Source organism: Carcharhinus amblyrhynchos, chromosome 4 (genome assembly GCF_965287045.1).
Source record: "Carcharhinus amblyrhynchos chromosome 4, sCarAmb.v2.hapA, whole genome shotgun sequence".
Taxonomy (NCBI): domain Eukaryota; kingdom Metazoa; phylum Chordata; class Chondrichthyes; order Carcharhiniformes; family Carcharhinidae; genus Carcharhinus; species Carcharhinus amblyrhynchos.
Window position 1 is genome coordinate 65,394,792 of NC_137327.1, and position 16,926 is coordinate 65,411,717.

At 45.3% G+C, this 16,926-nt stretch overlaps 1 protein-coding gene across 4 annotated transcripts in view; it reads left to right on the plus strand.

The window, feature by feature from the left end:
* Positions 1–16,926, plus strand: part of dnaaf1 (dynein axonemal assembly factor 1) — a 188,043-nt gene that overhangs the window by 51,996 nt on the left and 119,121 nt on the right. For all 4 annotated transcript variants that reach the window (XR_013886505.1, XM_080187281.1, XM_080187282.1 and 1 more), the window contains one exon: positions 12,728–12,899. Coding sequence is in view for 3 of the 4 variants with exons in the window: in XM_080187281.1 (XP_080043407.1) it covers positions 12,728–12,899 (172 nt within the window). In the remaining variant the exon portion in view is untranslated. The remainder of the gene's footprint in view (positions 1–12,727; positions 12,900–16,926) is intronic.

Genomic DNA, 16,926 nt, shown 5'->3' on the forward strand with positions numbered 1-16,926 from the left:
CCCTCTCCAAAGTCTCCACATCCTTCCTGTAATGTGGGGACCAGAACTGCACACAGTACTCCAAGTGCGGCCGCACCAGAGTTGTGTACAGTTGCAACATGACGCTGCGACTCCTAAATTCAATCCCCCTACCAATAAACGCCAAGACACCGTATGCCTTCTTAACAACCTTATCTACTTGACTCCCAACTTTCAGGGATCTATGTACACATACACCTAGATCCCTCTGTTCATCCACACTATTCAAAGTCCTCCCGTTAGCCCTATACTCAACACATCTGTTATTCCTACCAAAGTGAATTACCTCACGCTTCTTGCGCTTCATTAGTCAAGATTTGATTTATTATTGTCACATGTCTTAGCACACAGTGAAAAGCATTGTTTCTTGCACGCTATACAGACAAAGCATACCATTCATAGAGAAGGAAACGAGAGAATGCAGACGTAGCATTACAGTCATAGCTAAAGTGTAGAGAAAGATCAACTTAATGCATGGTAGGTCCATTTAAAAGTCTGAGGGCAGCAGGGAAGAAGCTGTTCTTGTGTCGGTTGGTACGTGACCTCCAACTTTTGTATCCTTTTCCCAACAGAAGAAGGTGGAAGAGAGAATGTCCAGGGTGCATGGGGTCCTTAATTATGCTGGCTGCTTTACTGAGGCAGCAGGAAGTATAGACAGAGTCAATGGATGGGAGGCTGGTTTGCACAATGGATTGGGCTACATTCACAACCTTTTATAGTTTCTTGTGGTCTTGGGCAGATTAGGAGCCATATCAAGCTGTGATGCAACCAGAAAGAGTGCTTTCATCTGTAAAAGTTGGTGAGAGTCGTAGCTGACATGCCAAATTTCCTTAGTCTTCTGAGAAAGTAGAGGCGTTGGTGGGCTTTCTTAGTTATAGTATCAGCATGGGGGGGACCAAGACAGGTTGTTGTTGATCTGGACACCTAAAAACTTGAAGCTCTCAACCATTTCTACTTCATCCCCATTTACGTAGACAGGGGCATGTTCTCCTCTATGCTTCTTGAAGTCGATGACAATCTCCTTCGTTTTGTTGACATTGAGGGAGAGATTATTGTTGCCACACCAGTTCACCAGATTCTCTATCTCATTCCTGTACTCTGTCATGTCATTGTTTGAGATCCAACCCACCACAGTGGTCATCAGCAAACTTGAAAATCGAGTTGGAGGGGAATTTGGCCACATAGTCATAGGTGTACAAAAGAATGTAGTAGGGGGCTGAGAACACAGCCTTGTGAGGCCCTGGTGTTGATCGTGGAGGAGGTGTTGTTGCCTATCCTTACTGATTATGGTCTATGGGTTCAGGATCCAGTCGCAGAGGGAGGAGTCAAGGCCCAGACTATGGAGTTTGGAGATGAGTTTTGGAAGAACAATAGTGTTGAAGGCTGAGCTGTAGTCAATAAGTAGGAGTCTGACATAGGTGTCTTTGTTATCTAGGAGTTCCAGGGTTGAATGCTGGGGCAGAGAGATGGCGTCTGCTGTGGACATGTTGCGCGGTAGGTAAACCGTAGTAGATCCAGACCATCCGCAAGGCTGGAATTGATCCATGCCATGACCAGTCTTTCGAAGCACTTCATAATGATGGATGTCAGAGCCACTGGATGACAGTCATTAAGGCACACTGCTTAGCTTTTCTTTGGTATTGCAATGATGGTTGTCTACTTGAAGCAGATAGAGACCTCACCTTGTTGTAAAGAGAGGTTGAAGATGTCTGGTATTACCTCCGCCAGCTGAGCCACACGGGATCTGAGTGCTCATCCAAGTACCCCATTCGGGCCAGTTGCTTTCTGGGGTTGGCCTTAGAGACAGCTGCTCTGACATCTGCAATTACTTCAGATACAGGTTCACTCAAGGCTTCCAGGATGGAGGGCATGCTCTCGCTTACCTCTTGCTCAGAACGGGCATAGAATGCATCGACCCATCAGGGTATGTTGGAGCCGACGATTTTATATGCCTTCATCTTGTAACCTGTTATATGTCTTGCAGACCTCACCATAGTCGGTGGGGATCTGTAAGATATTTTGGTCACCACCCTTTAAATGTGTACGTCCTTGACGGGGTACAGATTTGAAACTAAAAGAGAAAACGCTGTGAAATCTCAGCAGATCTGGCAGCATCTGTAAGGAGAGAAAAGAGCCGACGTTTCGAGTCCAGATGAACCTTTGTCAAAGCTTTGACGATGACATTGTGACTTCACGAAGTCTTCAGTAAAGACTTGATTACTGTTAAGACTCACATTTCAACAATTATCTTGCATTGAGTCTTTGTCTATTTATGTCGTGTTTGTGAAGCCAACTCTCCACTCACCTGATGAAGGAGCAGTGCTCCGAAAGCTTGTGATACCGAATAAACCTGTTCGACTTTAACCTGGTGTTGTAAGACTTCTTACTATGCCCACCCTAATCCAACGCCGCATCTCCACATCATAGCTACCACCAACATCGCAAATCGCCAGCTCAATGTGGAGAGGATCTCCAAGAAGATCGCACGTATCGACACAGACATCAAGTTTCTACAAAGAGGCAAGAAAGCAGACAAGATCCCGAAAGAACTACAGATCACGAACCCATTCAAGTCAACCTATAACACAGACTACAATGAAAGACTCTGCCGTCGCACCCCTCTCACGCTCCTGAACTGCCTCGTACACCAGCTCTACCTCAGACGCCACAACCTGGAAATTAAGATAGAGTCCACATTCTCAACTTGCACTCAGGACGCAGCTGACCAGCTGCAAGACACTGCTCTGCAGACAAGACAATGGAACTATGCTATCTACACGCACACCAAGAACAGGAAATTTGAGAAACTCGGCATCATCACCAGCAGCAACCAAGCCTCCCTGGTACCACAGTAGAAAGCAATACTATGGCAGGGGATGTCCATTATCAACTTGTCAGACTACACCTTTCAACCAGGTAAAATCAAAGTTTTCAGTTTCTGTCCAACCACGAAAATGGACCCCATCAATCTTACTGCAGACGCAGAGGAATTCATCAGGCAAATGAAGCTCTGGGAGTTCTTCCACAAACCCCAAGAAGCCAACAGCGAACCCAATGAACAGGAACAGTCAACAGATCTGCGGAGCAGCAACTGAAGAGGAAAGAATCGAATTGGATCTCTCCAAAACGCCCCTGCCCTAGACTCGACATGTATGCTCAAGCCATCAGGAGATGCGTCAGTGGCAGGTTCATAAGCCGCACTCACAGGACAGTCCTGAACATCACCCAAGCACAACACAATGACATCCGTGCTCTCGAGACCAACCACAACACTGACATCAAACCAACAGACGAAGAGGCCACTGAACAGAACGGATTACTGCAAAGAAGTGTACTGACAATTGAACAACCAGAGCACCACAGACAAGTTACCCATCGACCCTACCAAAGAACACACCTACCAATTCAACAGACTGATCAAGACTTTTGATCCAGACTTTGAGTGCACCTTCTGCGCTCTCATCCCACATACTCCATGCGTTCAAGATCGCCACTGTCTCCCACAAATACACAAGGTCAACGCACCTGGCCTTCCCATTGTGTCAGGCAGTGAGAGCCTCCGTGAGAACTTCTCTGGCTACTTCAAGAGCATCTTGAAACCATCGTACAAGTAACCCCAGTTTCTGTCGCAACACTATGGACTTCTTACAGAAACTCTGCAACCATGGAGCAGTTGAACCAGGAACACTTATCATCATAATGGATGTCTTGGCACTCTACACCAGCATTCTGCCATGGTGACAGCATTGCTGCAACAGCCTCAGTACTCAACACTGACAACTGACAATCTCCAAATGCAACCCTACAACTCATCGGCTTCATCCTGGACCACAACGTCTTCACCTTCAACAATCAGTTCTTCATCGGGACGCACAGAAAAGCTTTGGAGACCAAATTTGCACCTCAGTGTGCCAACATCTTCATGCGCAAGTTCAAACAAGATCTCTTCACCGCACAGCACCTTCAACTGACACCGTACACTAGGTATATCAATGACTTTTTCTTCCTTTGGACTCGTGGCGAAGAATGACTGTAACAACGACATGATGACATTGACAAGTTCCATTCCACCACAGACTACTCTCCAGAATCGGTTGCATTCTTGGGCACATGCATCTCCATCAAGGGCAGTCAACTCAGCATTTCAGTGTACCGCAAGCCCTCAGATAACCTCATGATGCTCCACTTCTCCAGTTTCCTCCCTAAATATGTTAAAGAAGCCATCCCCTGTAGGGATGGCTTCCTTAATATATTTAGGACCTGCTTAGATGAGGAGGAACCAACAGACACCTACAGATACTGAAAGATGCCCTCATAAGAACGGGATATGACACTCGACCATCAATGGACAGTTCCGACACACCACAGCAAAAAACTGCACCGACCTCTTCAGAAGACGAACATGACCAACAAAGTCCCCTATGTCGCCCAGTACTTCCTGGAGCAGAGAAACTATGACATTATCTTTGCAGCTTCAACATGTTGTCGATGAAGACAAACATCTCGCTAAGGCCATTCCCTCACCTTCACTACTTGCCTTCAAACAAATGCACAATCTCCAACAGACCATTGTTCGCAGCTAACTACCCATCCTTCAGGAGAACAGTGACCATGACACCACACAACCCTGCCACAGCAAGCTTTGCAAGAAGTGCCTGATTATCATAGAATCATAGAACCCTACAGTGCAGAAAGAGGCCCTTCGGCCCATCGAGTCCGCACCGAACACAATCCAAGCCAGGCCCTACCCCCATATCCCTACATATTATACTCACTAATCCCTCTAACCTACGCATCCCTATACAACAAGGGGCAATTTTAGCATGGTCAATCAACCTAACCTGCACATCTTTGGACTGTGGGAGGAAACCAGAGTACCTGGAGGAAACCCATGCAGACTCGAGGAGAATGTGCAAACTCCACACAGACAGTGACCTGAGCCGGGAATCGAACCCAGGACCCAGGAGCTGTGAACCAGCAGGGCTAACCACTGTGCTACCGTGCCGCCCACAGTATCGACACAGATGTTACCATCACGCGTGAGAACACCACTCACCAGGTACAAGGTACATACTCATGCGACTTGGCCAACGTTGTCTATCTCATACGCTGCAGGAAAGGATGTCCCAAGGCATGGTACATCAGTGAGACCATGCAGACGCTACGACAATGATGTCAGAGCAAATATGTAAGGAGATTGCAGACAGCGCCAAGAAAAATAGGGTGGTAATAGTTGGAGATTTTCACTTTCCCAACATTGACTGGGACAGCCATTGAGAGGGTTGGATGGAGAGAAATTTGTCGTGTATTCAGGAGGAATTTCTCATTTAGCATGTGGATGGCCCAACTAGAGAGGAGGCAAAACTTGGGAAATAAGGAAGGGCAAGTGTTGGTGAGGGATCACTTTGGGACCAGTGGCCATAATTCTATTAGTTTTAAGATAGCTATGGAGAATGATGGGTCTGACCCAAAATTCTAAATTGGGTCAAGGCCAATTTTGATGGTAGCAGGCAGGAACTTTCAAACATTAATTGGAGGAGCCTGTGGGAAGGCAAAGACAATGTCTGATAGGTGGCAGGCTTTCAAAAGTGTGTTAACCAGACTTCAGGGTAAACACATTCCTCTTAGAGTGAAGGGCAAGGCTGGCAGAAATAGGGAACCCTGGATGACTCAGGATATTGAGGCCCTGGTCAAGAAGAAGAAAGAGGCACATGACATGCATAGGCAGTTGGGATCAAGTGAATCCCTTGAAGAGTATAGGGGATGGAGGAGTAGAGTTAAGAGAGAAGTCAGGAGGACAAAAAGGGGACACGAGTTTGTTTTGGCAGATAAGGCAAAGGAGAATCCAAAGAGCTTCTACAAATACATAAAGGGCAAGAGAGTAACGAGAGAGAGTAGGGCCTCTTAAAGATCAACAGGGTCATCTGTGTGCGTATCCACAAGAGATGGGTGAGATCCTAATCGAATATTTCGTATCAATGTTTACTATTGAGAAAAGCATTTAGAGATGCAAGGACTGATTAGGGACAGTCAGCATGGCTTTGAGTGGAAAATCATGTCTCACAAATTTGATTGAGTTTTTTGAAGGGTAGATGAGAGCAGTCTGATGTTGTCTATGTGGATTTTAGTAAGGCTTTTGACAAGGTACCGCATGGTAGGTCATTGCATAAGGTTAAATCTCACGGGATCCAGGGTGCGGTATCTAAGTGAATACAAAATTGGCTTCTTGACAGAAGCCAGAGGGTGGTTGTAGAGGCCTGTGACCAGCGCTGTGCCTCAGGGATAAGTGTTGAGTCCACTGTTATTTGTCATTTATATTAATGATTTGGATGAGAATATGGGAGGCACGGTTAGTTTGCAGATGACACCAAGATTGGTGGCATAGTGGACAGTGAAGAAAGTTATCTCCGATGCAACGGATCTTGATCAATTGGGCCAGTGGGCTGATGAATGGCAGATGGAGTTTAATTTAGACAAATGCAAGGTGATGCATTTTGGTAGGTTGAACCAGGGCAGGTCTTACTCAGTTAATGGTAGGAGGTTAGAGAGAGTTACAGAGCAGAGATCTAGGGGTACACATTCATAGCTCATTGAAAGTGGAGTCACAGGTGGACAGAGTGGTGAAGAAGGCATTCGGCATGCTTGGTTTCATCAGTCAGAACGTTGAATACAGGAGTTGGGACATCTTGTTGAAGTTGTACAAGACATTGATAAGACCACACTTGTGCAGTTCTGGTCACCCTATTATAGAAAGGATATTATTAAACTAGAAAGAGTGCAGCAACGATTTACTAGGATGCTACCGGAACTTGATGGTTTGAGTTATAAGGAGAGGTTGGATAGGTGGGATCTTTTTTTCGCTGGCGTGTAGGAGGCTGAGGGGTGACCTTATAGAGGTCTGTAAAATTAATGAGGGACATAGATTAGGTAGATAGTCAATATCTTCTCCCAAAGGTGGGGGAGTCTAAAACTAGAGGGCAAAGGCTTAAGGTGAGAGGGGAAACAAAAGTGTCCAGGGGGCCAATTTTTTCATACAGGGTGGTGAGTGTCTGGAACAAGCTGCCAGAGGTAGTAATAGAGGCGGGTACAATTTTGTCTTTAAAAGCATTTAGATAGTTACATGAATCAAAGAAATCCTACAGTTCAGAAAGAGGCCATTTGGCTTATCGAGTCTGCACCAACCACAACCCCACCCAGGCCCTACTCCCATATCCCTACATATTTACCCGCTAATCCCTCTAACCTACGCATCTCAGGACACTAAGGGGCAATTTTAGCATGGTCAATCAACCTAACCTGCATAAAATGGGTATGAAGGGATACGAGCCAAATGTGGGCAAATGGGATTATCTTAGGTGTTTTAAAAAAAGGGCAGCATGGACAAGTTGGGCCAAAAGGCCTGTTTCCACACTGTAAACCTCTATGACTCTGTGACTCAATGGATGAACAGATACCGCTCGACAATCATCAGGCAGGAGTGTCCCCTTCTGTCAGGGAGCACTTCAGCAGTCAAGAAATTGAATCCTTCTTTAAGTAAATCCAAAAACATTTTATCATCCCTATCAGGGTCATCTATCCCTCCAGCATCTACATAAATCCTGAACTTTCTGTCCCCATAATCTTCTGCTGTTTCTTTGGGGCCTTGTTTAACTCAGGTTATCTTTGTTCAATTGGGACTTTCCCTACCTAATTTTGTTTAAATTTTTCATATTTTTGTTGATCAATATAACCTACTGCTGTTATCCATTATACGTCTTGCAAGGCAGCATGCATCATATGCCATAATAATCTGGCTAGCTTTGCTTTCACTAGTAATCTTATTGGGAGAGGTTTAAATGTCAACAAAGATTGACAAAGAAGTTGATAAAGAAGGGTGGGAGAAACTATGTAGCTGGGCTAGCGCTTAATATAAAAAAGGATAGCAAGAGTTTTTATAAATATATAAAAAGGAAGAGGCTGGCTAGGGTGAACGTTGGACCCTTAGAGGATGAGAGGGGGGACTTAGTGGTAGGGGATGGGGAAATGGCTGAGGTCTTGAATAACTTTTTTGTTTCGGTCTTCACGGAGGAGGACGTGAATAATTTGCCGGGTGTTAGCGATGGAAAGGTGGTAGGACTGGAGGGTCTCAATGACATTATTGTTACTAGAGAGGCGGTGCTCGGCAGACTGGAGAGACTGATTGTGGACAAGTCCCCAGGACCGGATGGAATGCATCCGAGGGTTCTGAAAGAAATGGCGGAGGTGATAGTGGATGCCTTGGTGGTTATTTTCCAGACATCGCTGGATTCCGGGGAAGTGCCGGAAGATTGGAAAGTGGCTAATGTTACGCCCTTGTTTAAGAAGGGTGCCAGGCAAAAGGCGGGGAATTATAGGCCGGTTAGTTTAACGCCTGTTGTAGGTAAAATGTTAGAATCCATCATCAAGGAGGAAATAGCGAGGCATCTTGAGGGGAATTGCTTGATAGAGCAGACACAGCACAGTTTCGTTAAGGGGAAGTCGTGTCTGACAAATTTATTGGAATTCTATGAGGATGTGTCTAGGGCAGTGGATAGAGGAGAGCCGGTGGATGTGGTCTTTCTTGATTTTCAGAAGGCGTTTGACAAGGTACCTCACAAGAGGTTATTGCAGAAGGTAAGAGGGCATGGAGTTGGGGGTAGGGTGTTAGCGTGGATAGAGGATTGGTTGTCAAATAGGAGGCAGAGAGTGGGGGTCAATGGGTGCTATTCGGACTGGCGGTTGGTGACTAGTGGGGTGCCCCAGGGGTCGGTGCTGGGGCCTCAGCTATTTACCATTTATATAGATGATCTGGAGGAGGGAACCGAGTGTAGGGTGTCGAAATTTGCTGATGACACCAAGATTGGGAGAAAGGCAAATTGTGTGGAGAGTCTGCAGAAGGATCTAGATAGGCTGGGCGAATGGGCCAGGAAATGGCAAATGGAATTTAATGTTGGCAAGTGTGAGGTGGTCCACTTTGGTAGGAAGAATGGTAGGAAGGACTATTACTTACGTGGCGAAAAACTGCAGCAGGCGACGGTGCAGAGGGACCTCGGGGTCCTTGTGCATGAGTCGCAAAAACCCAGCCTGCAGGTGCAGCAGGTGGTCAGGAAGGCGAATGGGATGCTGGCCTTCATAGCGAGGGGGATTGAATATAAAAGTAGGGAGGTCTTGCTGCAGCTGTATAGGGCATTGGTGAGGCCGCAGCTGGAGTACTGTGTGCAGTTTTGGGTGCTGCACCTGCGCAAGGATATTTTGGCCTTGGAGGGAGTGCAGAGGAGGTTTACTAGGCTGATACCGGAGTTGAGGGGGTTGAGCTACGAGGAGAGGCTGAATAAACTAGGCTTGTACTCGTTAGAGTTTAGAAGAATGAGGGGAGATCTCATTGAGACGTATAAGATGATGAATGGGATGGATAGGATAGAGGTGGAGAGACTCTTCCCGCTCAAAAAAGACAGTAGGACTAGGGGGCACAGCCTCAGGATAAAGGGGGGGCGGTTTAGAACGGAGTTGAGGAGGAACTTCTTCACTCAAAGGGTGGTGAATCTCGCTAAATATTTTTAAGACGCGGGTTGATGGGTTTTTGATAAGCGAGGGGATTAAGGGTTATGGGGAGAGGGCGGGAATGTGGAACTGAGCCACGACAGATCAGCCATGATCTTATTGAATGGCGGGGCAGGCTCAAAGGGCTGGATGGCCTACTCCTCCTATTTCTTATGTTCTTAGTTAAGAACGTAGAACATAGAATACTACAGCACAAACAGGCTGTTCGGCCCACAAGTTGCGCCGATCACATCTATACCTACTAAGCCGTAGACCTATGTATAACCCCCAATCCCATTAGATCCCATATACTCATCCAGAAGTCTTTTAAAAGACCCCAGCGAGTTCGCCTCTACCACCAACAACGGCAGCCGATTCCACTCACTCACCACCCTCTGAGTGAAAAACTTTCCCCTAACATCTCCTCTGTACTTGCTTCCCAGCACCTTAAACCTTAGTTCTTGCATAGGCCCCCAAAAAGCCAAATTTTTATGGTTACGGTGTAGCAGACTTAATTATCCAATAGCATCTGCTTCTCAGCGGCATTTCTTAGGTAACAACAGTGGGTGCTCCTTCCCCACCTGCATTAGTTTTTATTTTGGTTTGAAGCAGTGCTGTCAGAGCGGATGGAATAGCCACCTTTTTGGGAGGGGGAATACTCAGCTACATTATTGGGAGGGGGTCGTCCTGAGCTATTCCACCGACCCCCCGCCAGTGAACTTTCCAAATCCATCCCCCCGCTTTTTGCTTCCCACACAGACAGGATATAGTGACCTGGTCACTAACTCCCCACGGGTGTATTTATCTTTATTTCCTTTGCTGCTCTTGCAGCTGCTATTTTCTTACTATATGTCTCCCTCTGGAGGCGGTTTCTCATCATAGCTGCTCATATGACAGCAGCCATTTCCAGCTTACTTTTTGACTGCCCTTTCCACCATGCCTTCTGCTCAATATCAGCTATCGTGTGGCTTTTTTTGCTCTGCTCCATAGACTGATCCAAGAGTCCGTCCTTGCCCCCTGGATTTCTTTACTCAGTCATATTGTATTCACACCCCTGCCCCAGTCTGAATCGCTCAGCTTCCGGCAGCCTGACATGCAACCTCTCTAATTAATGATCAAAATGTATCCACCCACTTCTAGGAGACAAGTCTTGCCGTCGGACTCCTATGATTGATCCTGCTGACTATGCCAGTTGAAGCAGGGGTTTTCTCTCGTGCTAAGGTTGAGCTGAACCCAGCTAAACGCATAGACTCACGAACGACAGTATGCTGATTCAAGACATATTGGCCAAAACGTGCTAGGAGAAAGGCAGCCAGACGCGCTCACTGCTTTATGAAGTTTATAATGCAATGGCAAAACGGGTATACATTTTTGAAAGTTCACATCTCCCACCTACTCGGTCATCATAACTTGATGGTCCAATCAATTAGTACACATTATTTACCTTAGCCAATTGCATCCTACCTTCTAGCAGAATTAGGAATTCATTGACCCAGAAGTTCCTACCCACTGTTACTAAGCAATCTCACTTGCATAAATCCATAAGGTTCAAAGGTTGCTTTCTCACTGTAAGCCACAAAGTTGAAAAGATGACATTCCCACCATCTTGTTCTGCCTTACCAGTAAGAATTGAATATTTTAATCAGTGGAATTAAGTACTTTATATACTTTGTGAATACTTCTATTCATTTTCTAGATTGTGAGAATTTAAACCCTCCATGACTTTTCTGATAACATAACTGTATTCAGTGGCTTATTATTTCCAACGAATGTGGCTTGTCTAGTTTGCTGTCCCCATTATGCTCCAGGACAGTTTGCATTTTGGCCAAGGTGCACAATATGTTCAAAAATACTTATGTTTAATTTCCACAGTAGTAGTTATGTGAGTGTCTATGCAAGTAGTACCTTTGTCTAAAATAAATATAAGGCCCATTGTGGTCCTTATTCTAAGTTAATTTCCCCCATTCAGTAATCTTATTAGTTTTTAAAATCCTAGGACTTTCTGAATCCCTCCAACAGAACAGGAGAGAAAGATTTATATTTTTGGCCAAGTAATGCATGGGTAATGTGAGAGAACTTTTTTATGTAACAGGTAGTAGTGGCTTGGAAGCTGCTGCCTATAAAGGTATTTGAAGAGGAGAGGAGCAATGAATTTCAGGAGGATTTTGGATGGGCACTTGAGGAAAAGAAATTTGCAAGGAATAGGGTGGGAGAATGGAATTGACTGGATTGCATTATGGCATGGATTCAAAGGTCTGAATGGCCTCCTTCTATTTTGTTCTCATAGAATGATAGGATCTCTACAGCATAGAAGGAGGCCATTCAGCCCATTGAATCTGCACTGACCACAATCCCACGCAGGCCCTATATATCTACCCTGCTAACCCCCTGACACTATGGTCAATTTAGCATGGCCAGTAAACCTAACCCGCACATCTTTGGACTGGTTCTGATTCTGACTTGACGATATTCCTCATTTACACTCACTAAACACTTCCTGATATAACCCATAACTCTCTCTGTAACACTTCCTTACCTATGAGGAGGCGATAGCCTCATGGTATTAATCTAGAAACTCAGCTAATGTTCTGGAGACCCGGGCTTGAATCTGGCCACAATTTGAATTCAATTTTTTAAAAACCCTAGAATTAAGAATCTACTGATGAAACCATTTTCAATTCTCGGAAAAATCCATCCAATTCACTCATATCCTTGAGGGAAGGAAATCTGCCGTCCTTACCTGGTCTGGCTTACGTGTAACTCCAGAGGCACAACAATGTGGTTAACTCTTAAGTGCCCTTGGGCAACAGGGGATGGGTAAAAATGCTGACCATGTCCCATGAATGAAGAAAAAGAAGCTCCGTACATCTCTGAAGCTGGCTGAAATACTCATTGCTTTATGCTTTACCCACAACCCTTTCTGTAACACTTGCTGATATGCCTAACACGTCTCTAGCAGATGTGTCATATATCCACTGACTCTCAGTAATACCATGAAACATCTCACATACACCAGTAATATCGATATTGCTCCACCTCTCCTTAATAGTCTGGCATTTGTTATACACACTGCCCATTGCATTTCTTTGAGGCATCAGCACATGTTCTGTGTGGATAGAGAACAATTGTACAAAGCCCAGCTTCTCTAAACCTTGTACTAATGTATTTTCAGTAAATGAGCTATTCTCCTCCAGTGAAGAAACAGAAGCTGTGGGACATGAAGGAGAATATGAACTGCAGAAAGGTGACCAGCTTTCTGACCAGGAAGGAACTAAGAGTGTGGAGATACATGAACTCAATTCCAGAAAACATCAGGAAAAAACCAAGAAGGACTCAGGGCCCAGGTGAAGAGATTGTTCTGCTGAATGAAAGTTTGTTATTGTTCCCATGGATCCTTACTGAGATAAGTTATTAATTAACTTTCAAAAACATATTGATTGCTCTTTTTGACAATTTTAATTGATCAATAACAGTATCTGTCATTGTAAAGTCCAATAGGTTTATTTGGTAGCAAACGCCACTAGCTTTCAGAACACTGCTCCTTCGTCAAGTGAGTGGAGTGTTCTGATCACAAACAGGGCAAATAAAGGCACACACTCAGCTTACAGAATACTGATTAGAATGCGAGTCTTTACAATTAATCAAGTCTTAAAGGTGCAGACAATGTGAGTGGAGATAGCATTCAGCATAGGTTAAAGAGATGTGTATTGTCTCCAGACAGGACAGTAAGTGAGATGTTGCAAACCCAGGCAAGTTATGGGGGTTACAAGTAGTGTAACATGAACCCAGACCCCAGTTGAAGCTGCCCTCACATGCGGAACTTGGCTATCAGCCTCTGCTCAGCAACTCTGCGCTGTCATGTGTCATGAAGGCTGTCTTGGAGAATGCTTATCCGAAGATCAGAGGCCGAATGCCCGTGACCACCAAAATGTTCACCAATAGGAAGAGAACAGTCTTGCCTGGTGATTGTCGAATGTTGTTCATTCATCCGTAGTTGTAGCGTCTGCATGGTCTGCCCAGACAGCACCTTTTAGCTGTAAAGACTTGCATTCTAATCAGTATTCTGTAAACTGAGTGTGTGTCTTTATATACCCTGTTTATGATCAGAACATCTAATGAAGGAGCAGTGCTCTGAAAGTTAGTGGCATTTGCTACCAGATAAACCTGTTGGACTTTAACCTGGTGTTGTGAAATTTCTTACTGTGCCACATTATAGAAAAGATGTGAACACGCTGGAAGGGGTGCAGAGGAGATTCATCAGCATGTTGCCTAAGGTGGAACATTTAAGTTATAAAGGGAGATTGGATAGACTTGCCTTGTTTTCTCTGGAGAGAAGACTGAGGGGCCACCTTAGTGAGATGCATAAGATTGAGGGGCATGGACAGATTGGATAGGGAATAGCTGTTCCCCTTAGTTGAAGGAGCACTTACAAGGGGGCACAGTTAAAATTGAGGGGTGGGAGGTTTAGGGGGGATTTGAAGAAAAATATTTTTACCCAGAGGGCAGTTACGGAATGGAATGCGTTGCCTGGGAATGATGGAGGTGGGATGCCTCCCATCCTTTAAAAAGTACCTGGATGTACTTGGCATGCCATAACATTCAAGGCTATGGGCCAAATGCTGGCAATTGGGATTAGGAGGGCAGGTCAGGGCCTTTCATGCTTCAATGTAGACTGGATGTGACTTAAGTGAGCAGAATTCTTCTCATCCAGAGAGTGGTGAAGCTGTGGACTTCACTAGCACAGAATGTAGTTGAGTATAAAACATTGTGTGGTTTCAAGAAGCAATTAGATATAGCTCTTGGGACTGAAGAGATCAATGGTACTGAGGGAAAAGTGGGATCAGGGTATTGAATTTGATGATCAGTTAGTGGCGTTTGCTACCAAATAAACCTGTTGGACTTTAACCTGGTGTTGTAAGACTTTTTACTGTGTTTACCCCAGTCCGATGCCGGCATCTCCACATTGTGTTTCTTAGATTCTACCCTGTTCTACCCTGTTTCTTAGATTTACAAGGATGTTGCCTGGATTGGGAGGCATGCCTTATGAAGATGGGTTGAGGGAGCTCGGTCTCTTCTCCCTGGAGAGACGAAGGTTGAGAGGCGACCTGATAGAGGTTTATAAAATATTGAGAGGTATAGATAGGGTGAATTCTCGGAGGCTATTTCCCAGGGCTGAAATGGTTGCTACAGAGGACACAGGTTTAAGGTGCTGGGGAGCAGGTACAGAGAAGATGTCAGGGGTAAATTTTTCACTCAGAGGGTGGTGAGTGAGTGGAATCGGCTGCCGTCGGTGATGGTAGAGGCGGACTCGCTGGGGTCTTCTAAAAGACTTCTGGATGAGTACATGGGATTTAATGGGATTGCAAGTTCTAGATAGTTCTATGGCCTGGTAGGGTATGGCTATGATGGGTGCAACTTGTGGACCGAAGGGTCTGTTTGTGCTGCAGTGTTCTATGTTCCATCATAACCTCCCCTGTACTGTAACCAATGAGGATACAAAGATTTCTCTCAAGGCCCCAGCAATTTCCTCCCTTGCCTCTCTCAGTATTCTGGGATATATACCATCAGGGGACTTGTCTACTTTAATGTTTCTCAAGAACCCCAATAGCTCCTCCTTTTTGATCTCACATGACTCAAACTATCTACACATCCTTTCCCAGACTCATCATCCACCCAGTCCTTCTCTTTGACACAAGGTACTCATTTAATATCTCACCCATTTCCTTTTGCTCCAAGCATAGATTCCCTCCCTTGTCCTTGAGTGGGTCAACCCTCTCCCTGGTTACTCTCTTGCTCTTTATATATGTATAAAAAGCCTTGGTAATTTCTTTTAATCCTGCTGGTCAATGCTTTTTCATGACCCCTTTTAGCCCTTATTACTCCTTGCAAAAGTTTCTTTCTACTTGTATTCCACTCTTGCTTCACGTGTTCCCAGCCTCGTAGCTTTGACAAATGCTCCTTTTTCCGTTTTGACTAGGCTCACAATATCTCTCATTATCCAAGGTTCCCAAATTTGCCATATTATCCTTCATCCTTACAGGAATATGCCGGTCCTGAATCCCTATCAGTTTGTACTTGAAAGCCTCCCACATGCCAGATATTGACTTGCTCTCAAACATCTGCTCCCAATCTACATTCTTCAGTTCCTGCCTAATATTGTTGTATTGCACTTGTGAGATGTGGGAGATCCATGACAATTCCAGGATCTCGGACGACTATATCTGCAGGAAGTGGATCCAATTGCAGCTCCTTACAAAAGGCATGGATAGATTGGAGCAGCAGTTGGATGCACTTAGGAGCATAAAGAAGTAGAAAGGGTCATAGATCGGAGCTTTAGAAATGTGGTCACACCGAAGGTGCAGGCTGAAGGATGAGTGACTGCCAGAAGGGTCAGGCAGTCAGTGCAGGAGTCCCCTGTGATCATCTCCCTCTCTAACAAGTAAATCGTTTTGGATACTGTTTGGGGAGATGGGCTATCAGGGGATACCAGTGGCAGCAGCCAAAGCAGTGGCACCACAGCTGACTCTGTTGTTAAGCAGGGAGGGACAAAGAGGATTACAGGAAAACCTATAGGGGACTCTATAGTTAGGTGTGACTAAACAGCTGGTGTAGGAGGGAGAGTTTCAGCTATCTGGACCATGGGGTTTCTTCCTGGGCAGATGGGACCTGTACAAGAATGACAGGTTGCATTTAAACTGGAAGGACACAAATATTCTAGCCGGGAGGTTTGCCAGTGTCACACGGGAGGATTTAAACTAGTTTGGCAGGAGGTAGGGAACCAAAGCAAAAGTGAATTAGCTGAAGGGGAACCAGAGAGTAGGGCCAGTAAGACTCAGAGAAAAATCAGGCAGGGTGGGATTGCTAATCAGAGAGGGTGTGGTGGACTGAAGTGCATTTGTTTCAATGCAAGACGTGTAACAGGTAAGGCATAAGAACATAAGAAATAGGAGCAGGAGTAGGCCATCTAGCCCTTCGCGCCCACCCCGCCATGCCATTCAATAAGATCATGGCTGACCTGAAGTGGATCAGTTCCACTTTCCCACTTTCTCCCCATAACCCTTAATTCCCTTGTCTATCAAAAACCTATCTACCCGTGACTTAAATATATTCAGCGAGGTAGCCTCCACCACTTCAACGGGCGGAGAATTCCAGAGATTCACCACCCTTTGAGTGAAGAAGTTCCTCCTCAACTCTGATCTAAACTGCCCCCCCTTACCTTGAGGCTGTGCCCTCTAGTCCTGCTATCCTTTCTAAGTGGGAAGAATCTCTCTACCTCTACCCTCTCTATCCCCTTCATTATCTTATACGTCTCTATAAGATCCCCCCTCAGCCTTCTCAACGAGTACAGACTCAGTCTATTCAGTCTCTCTT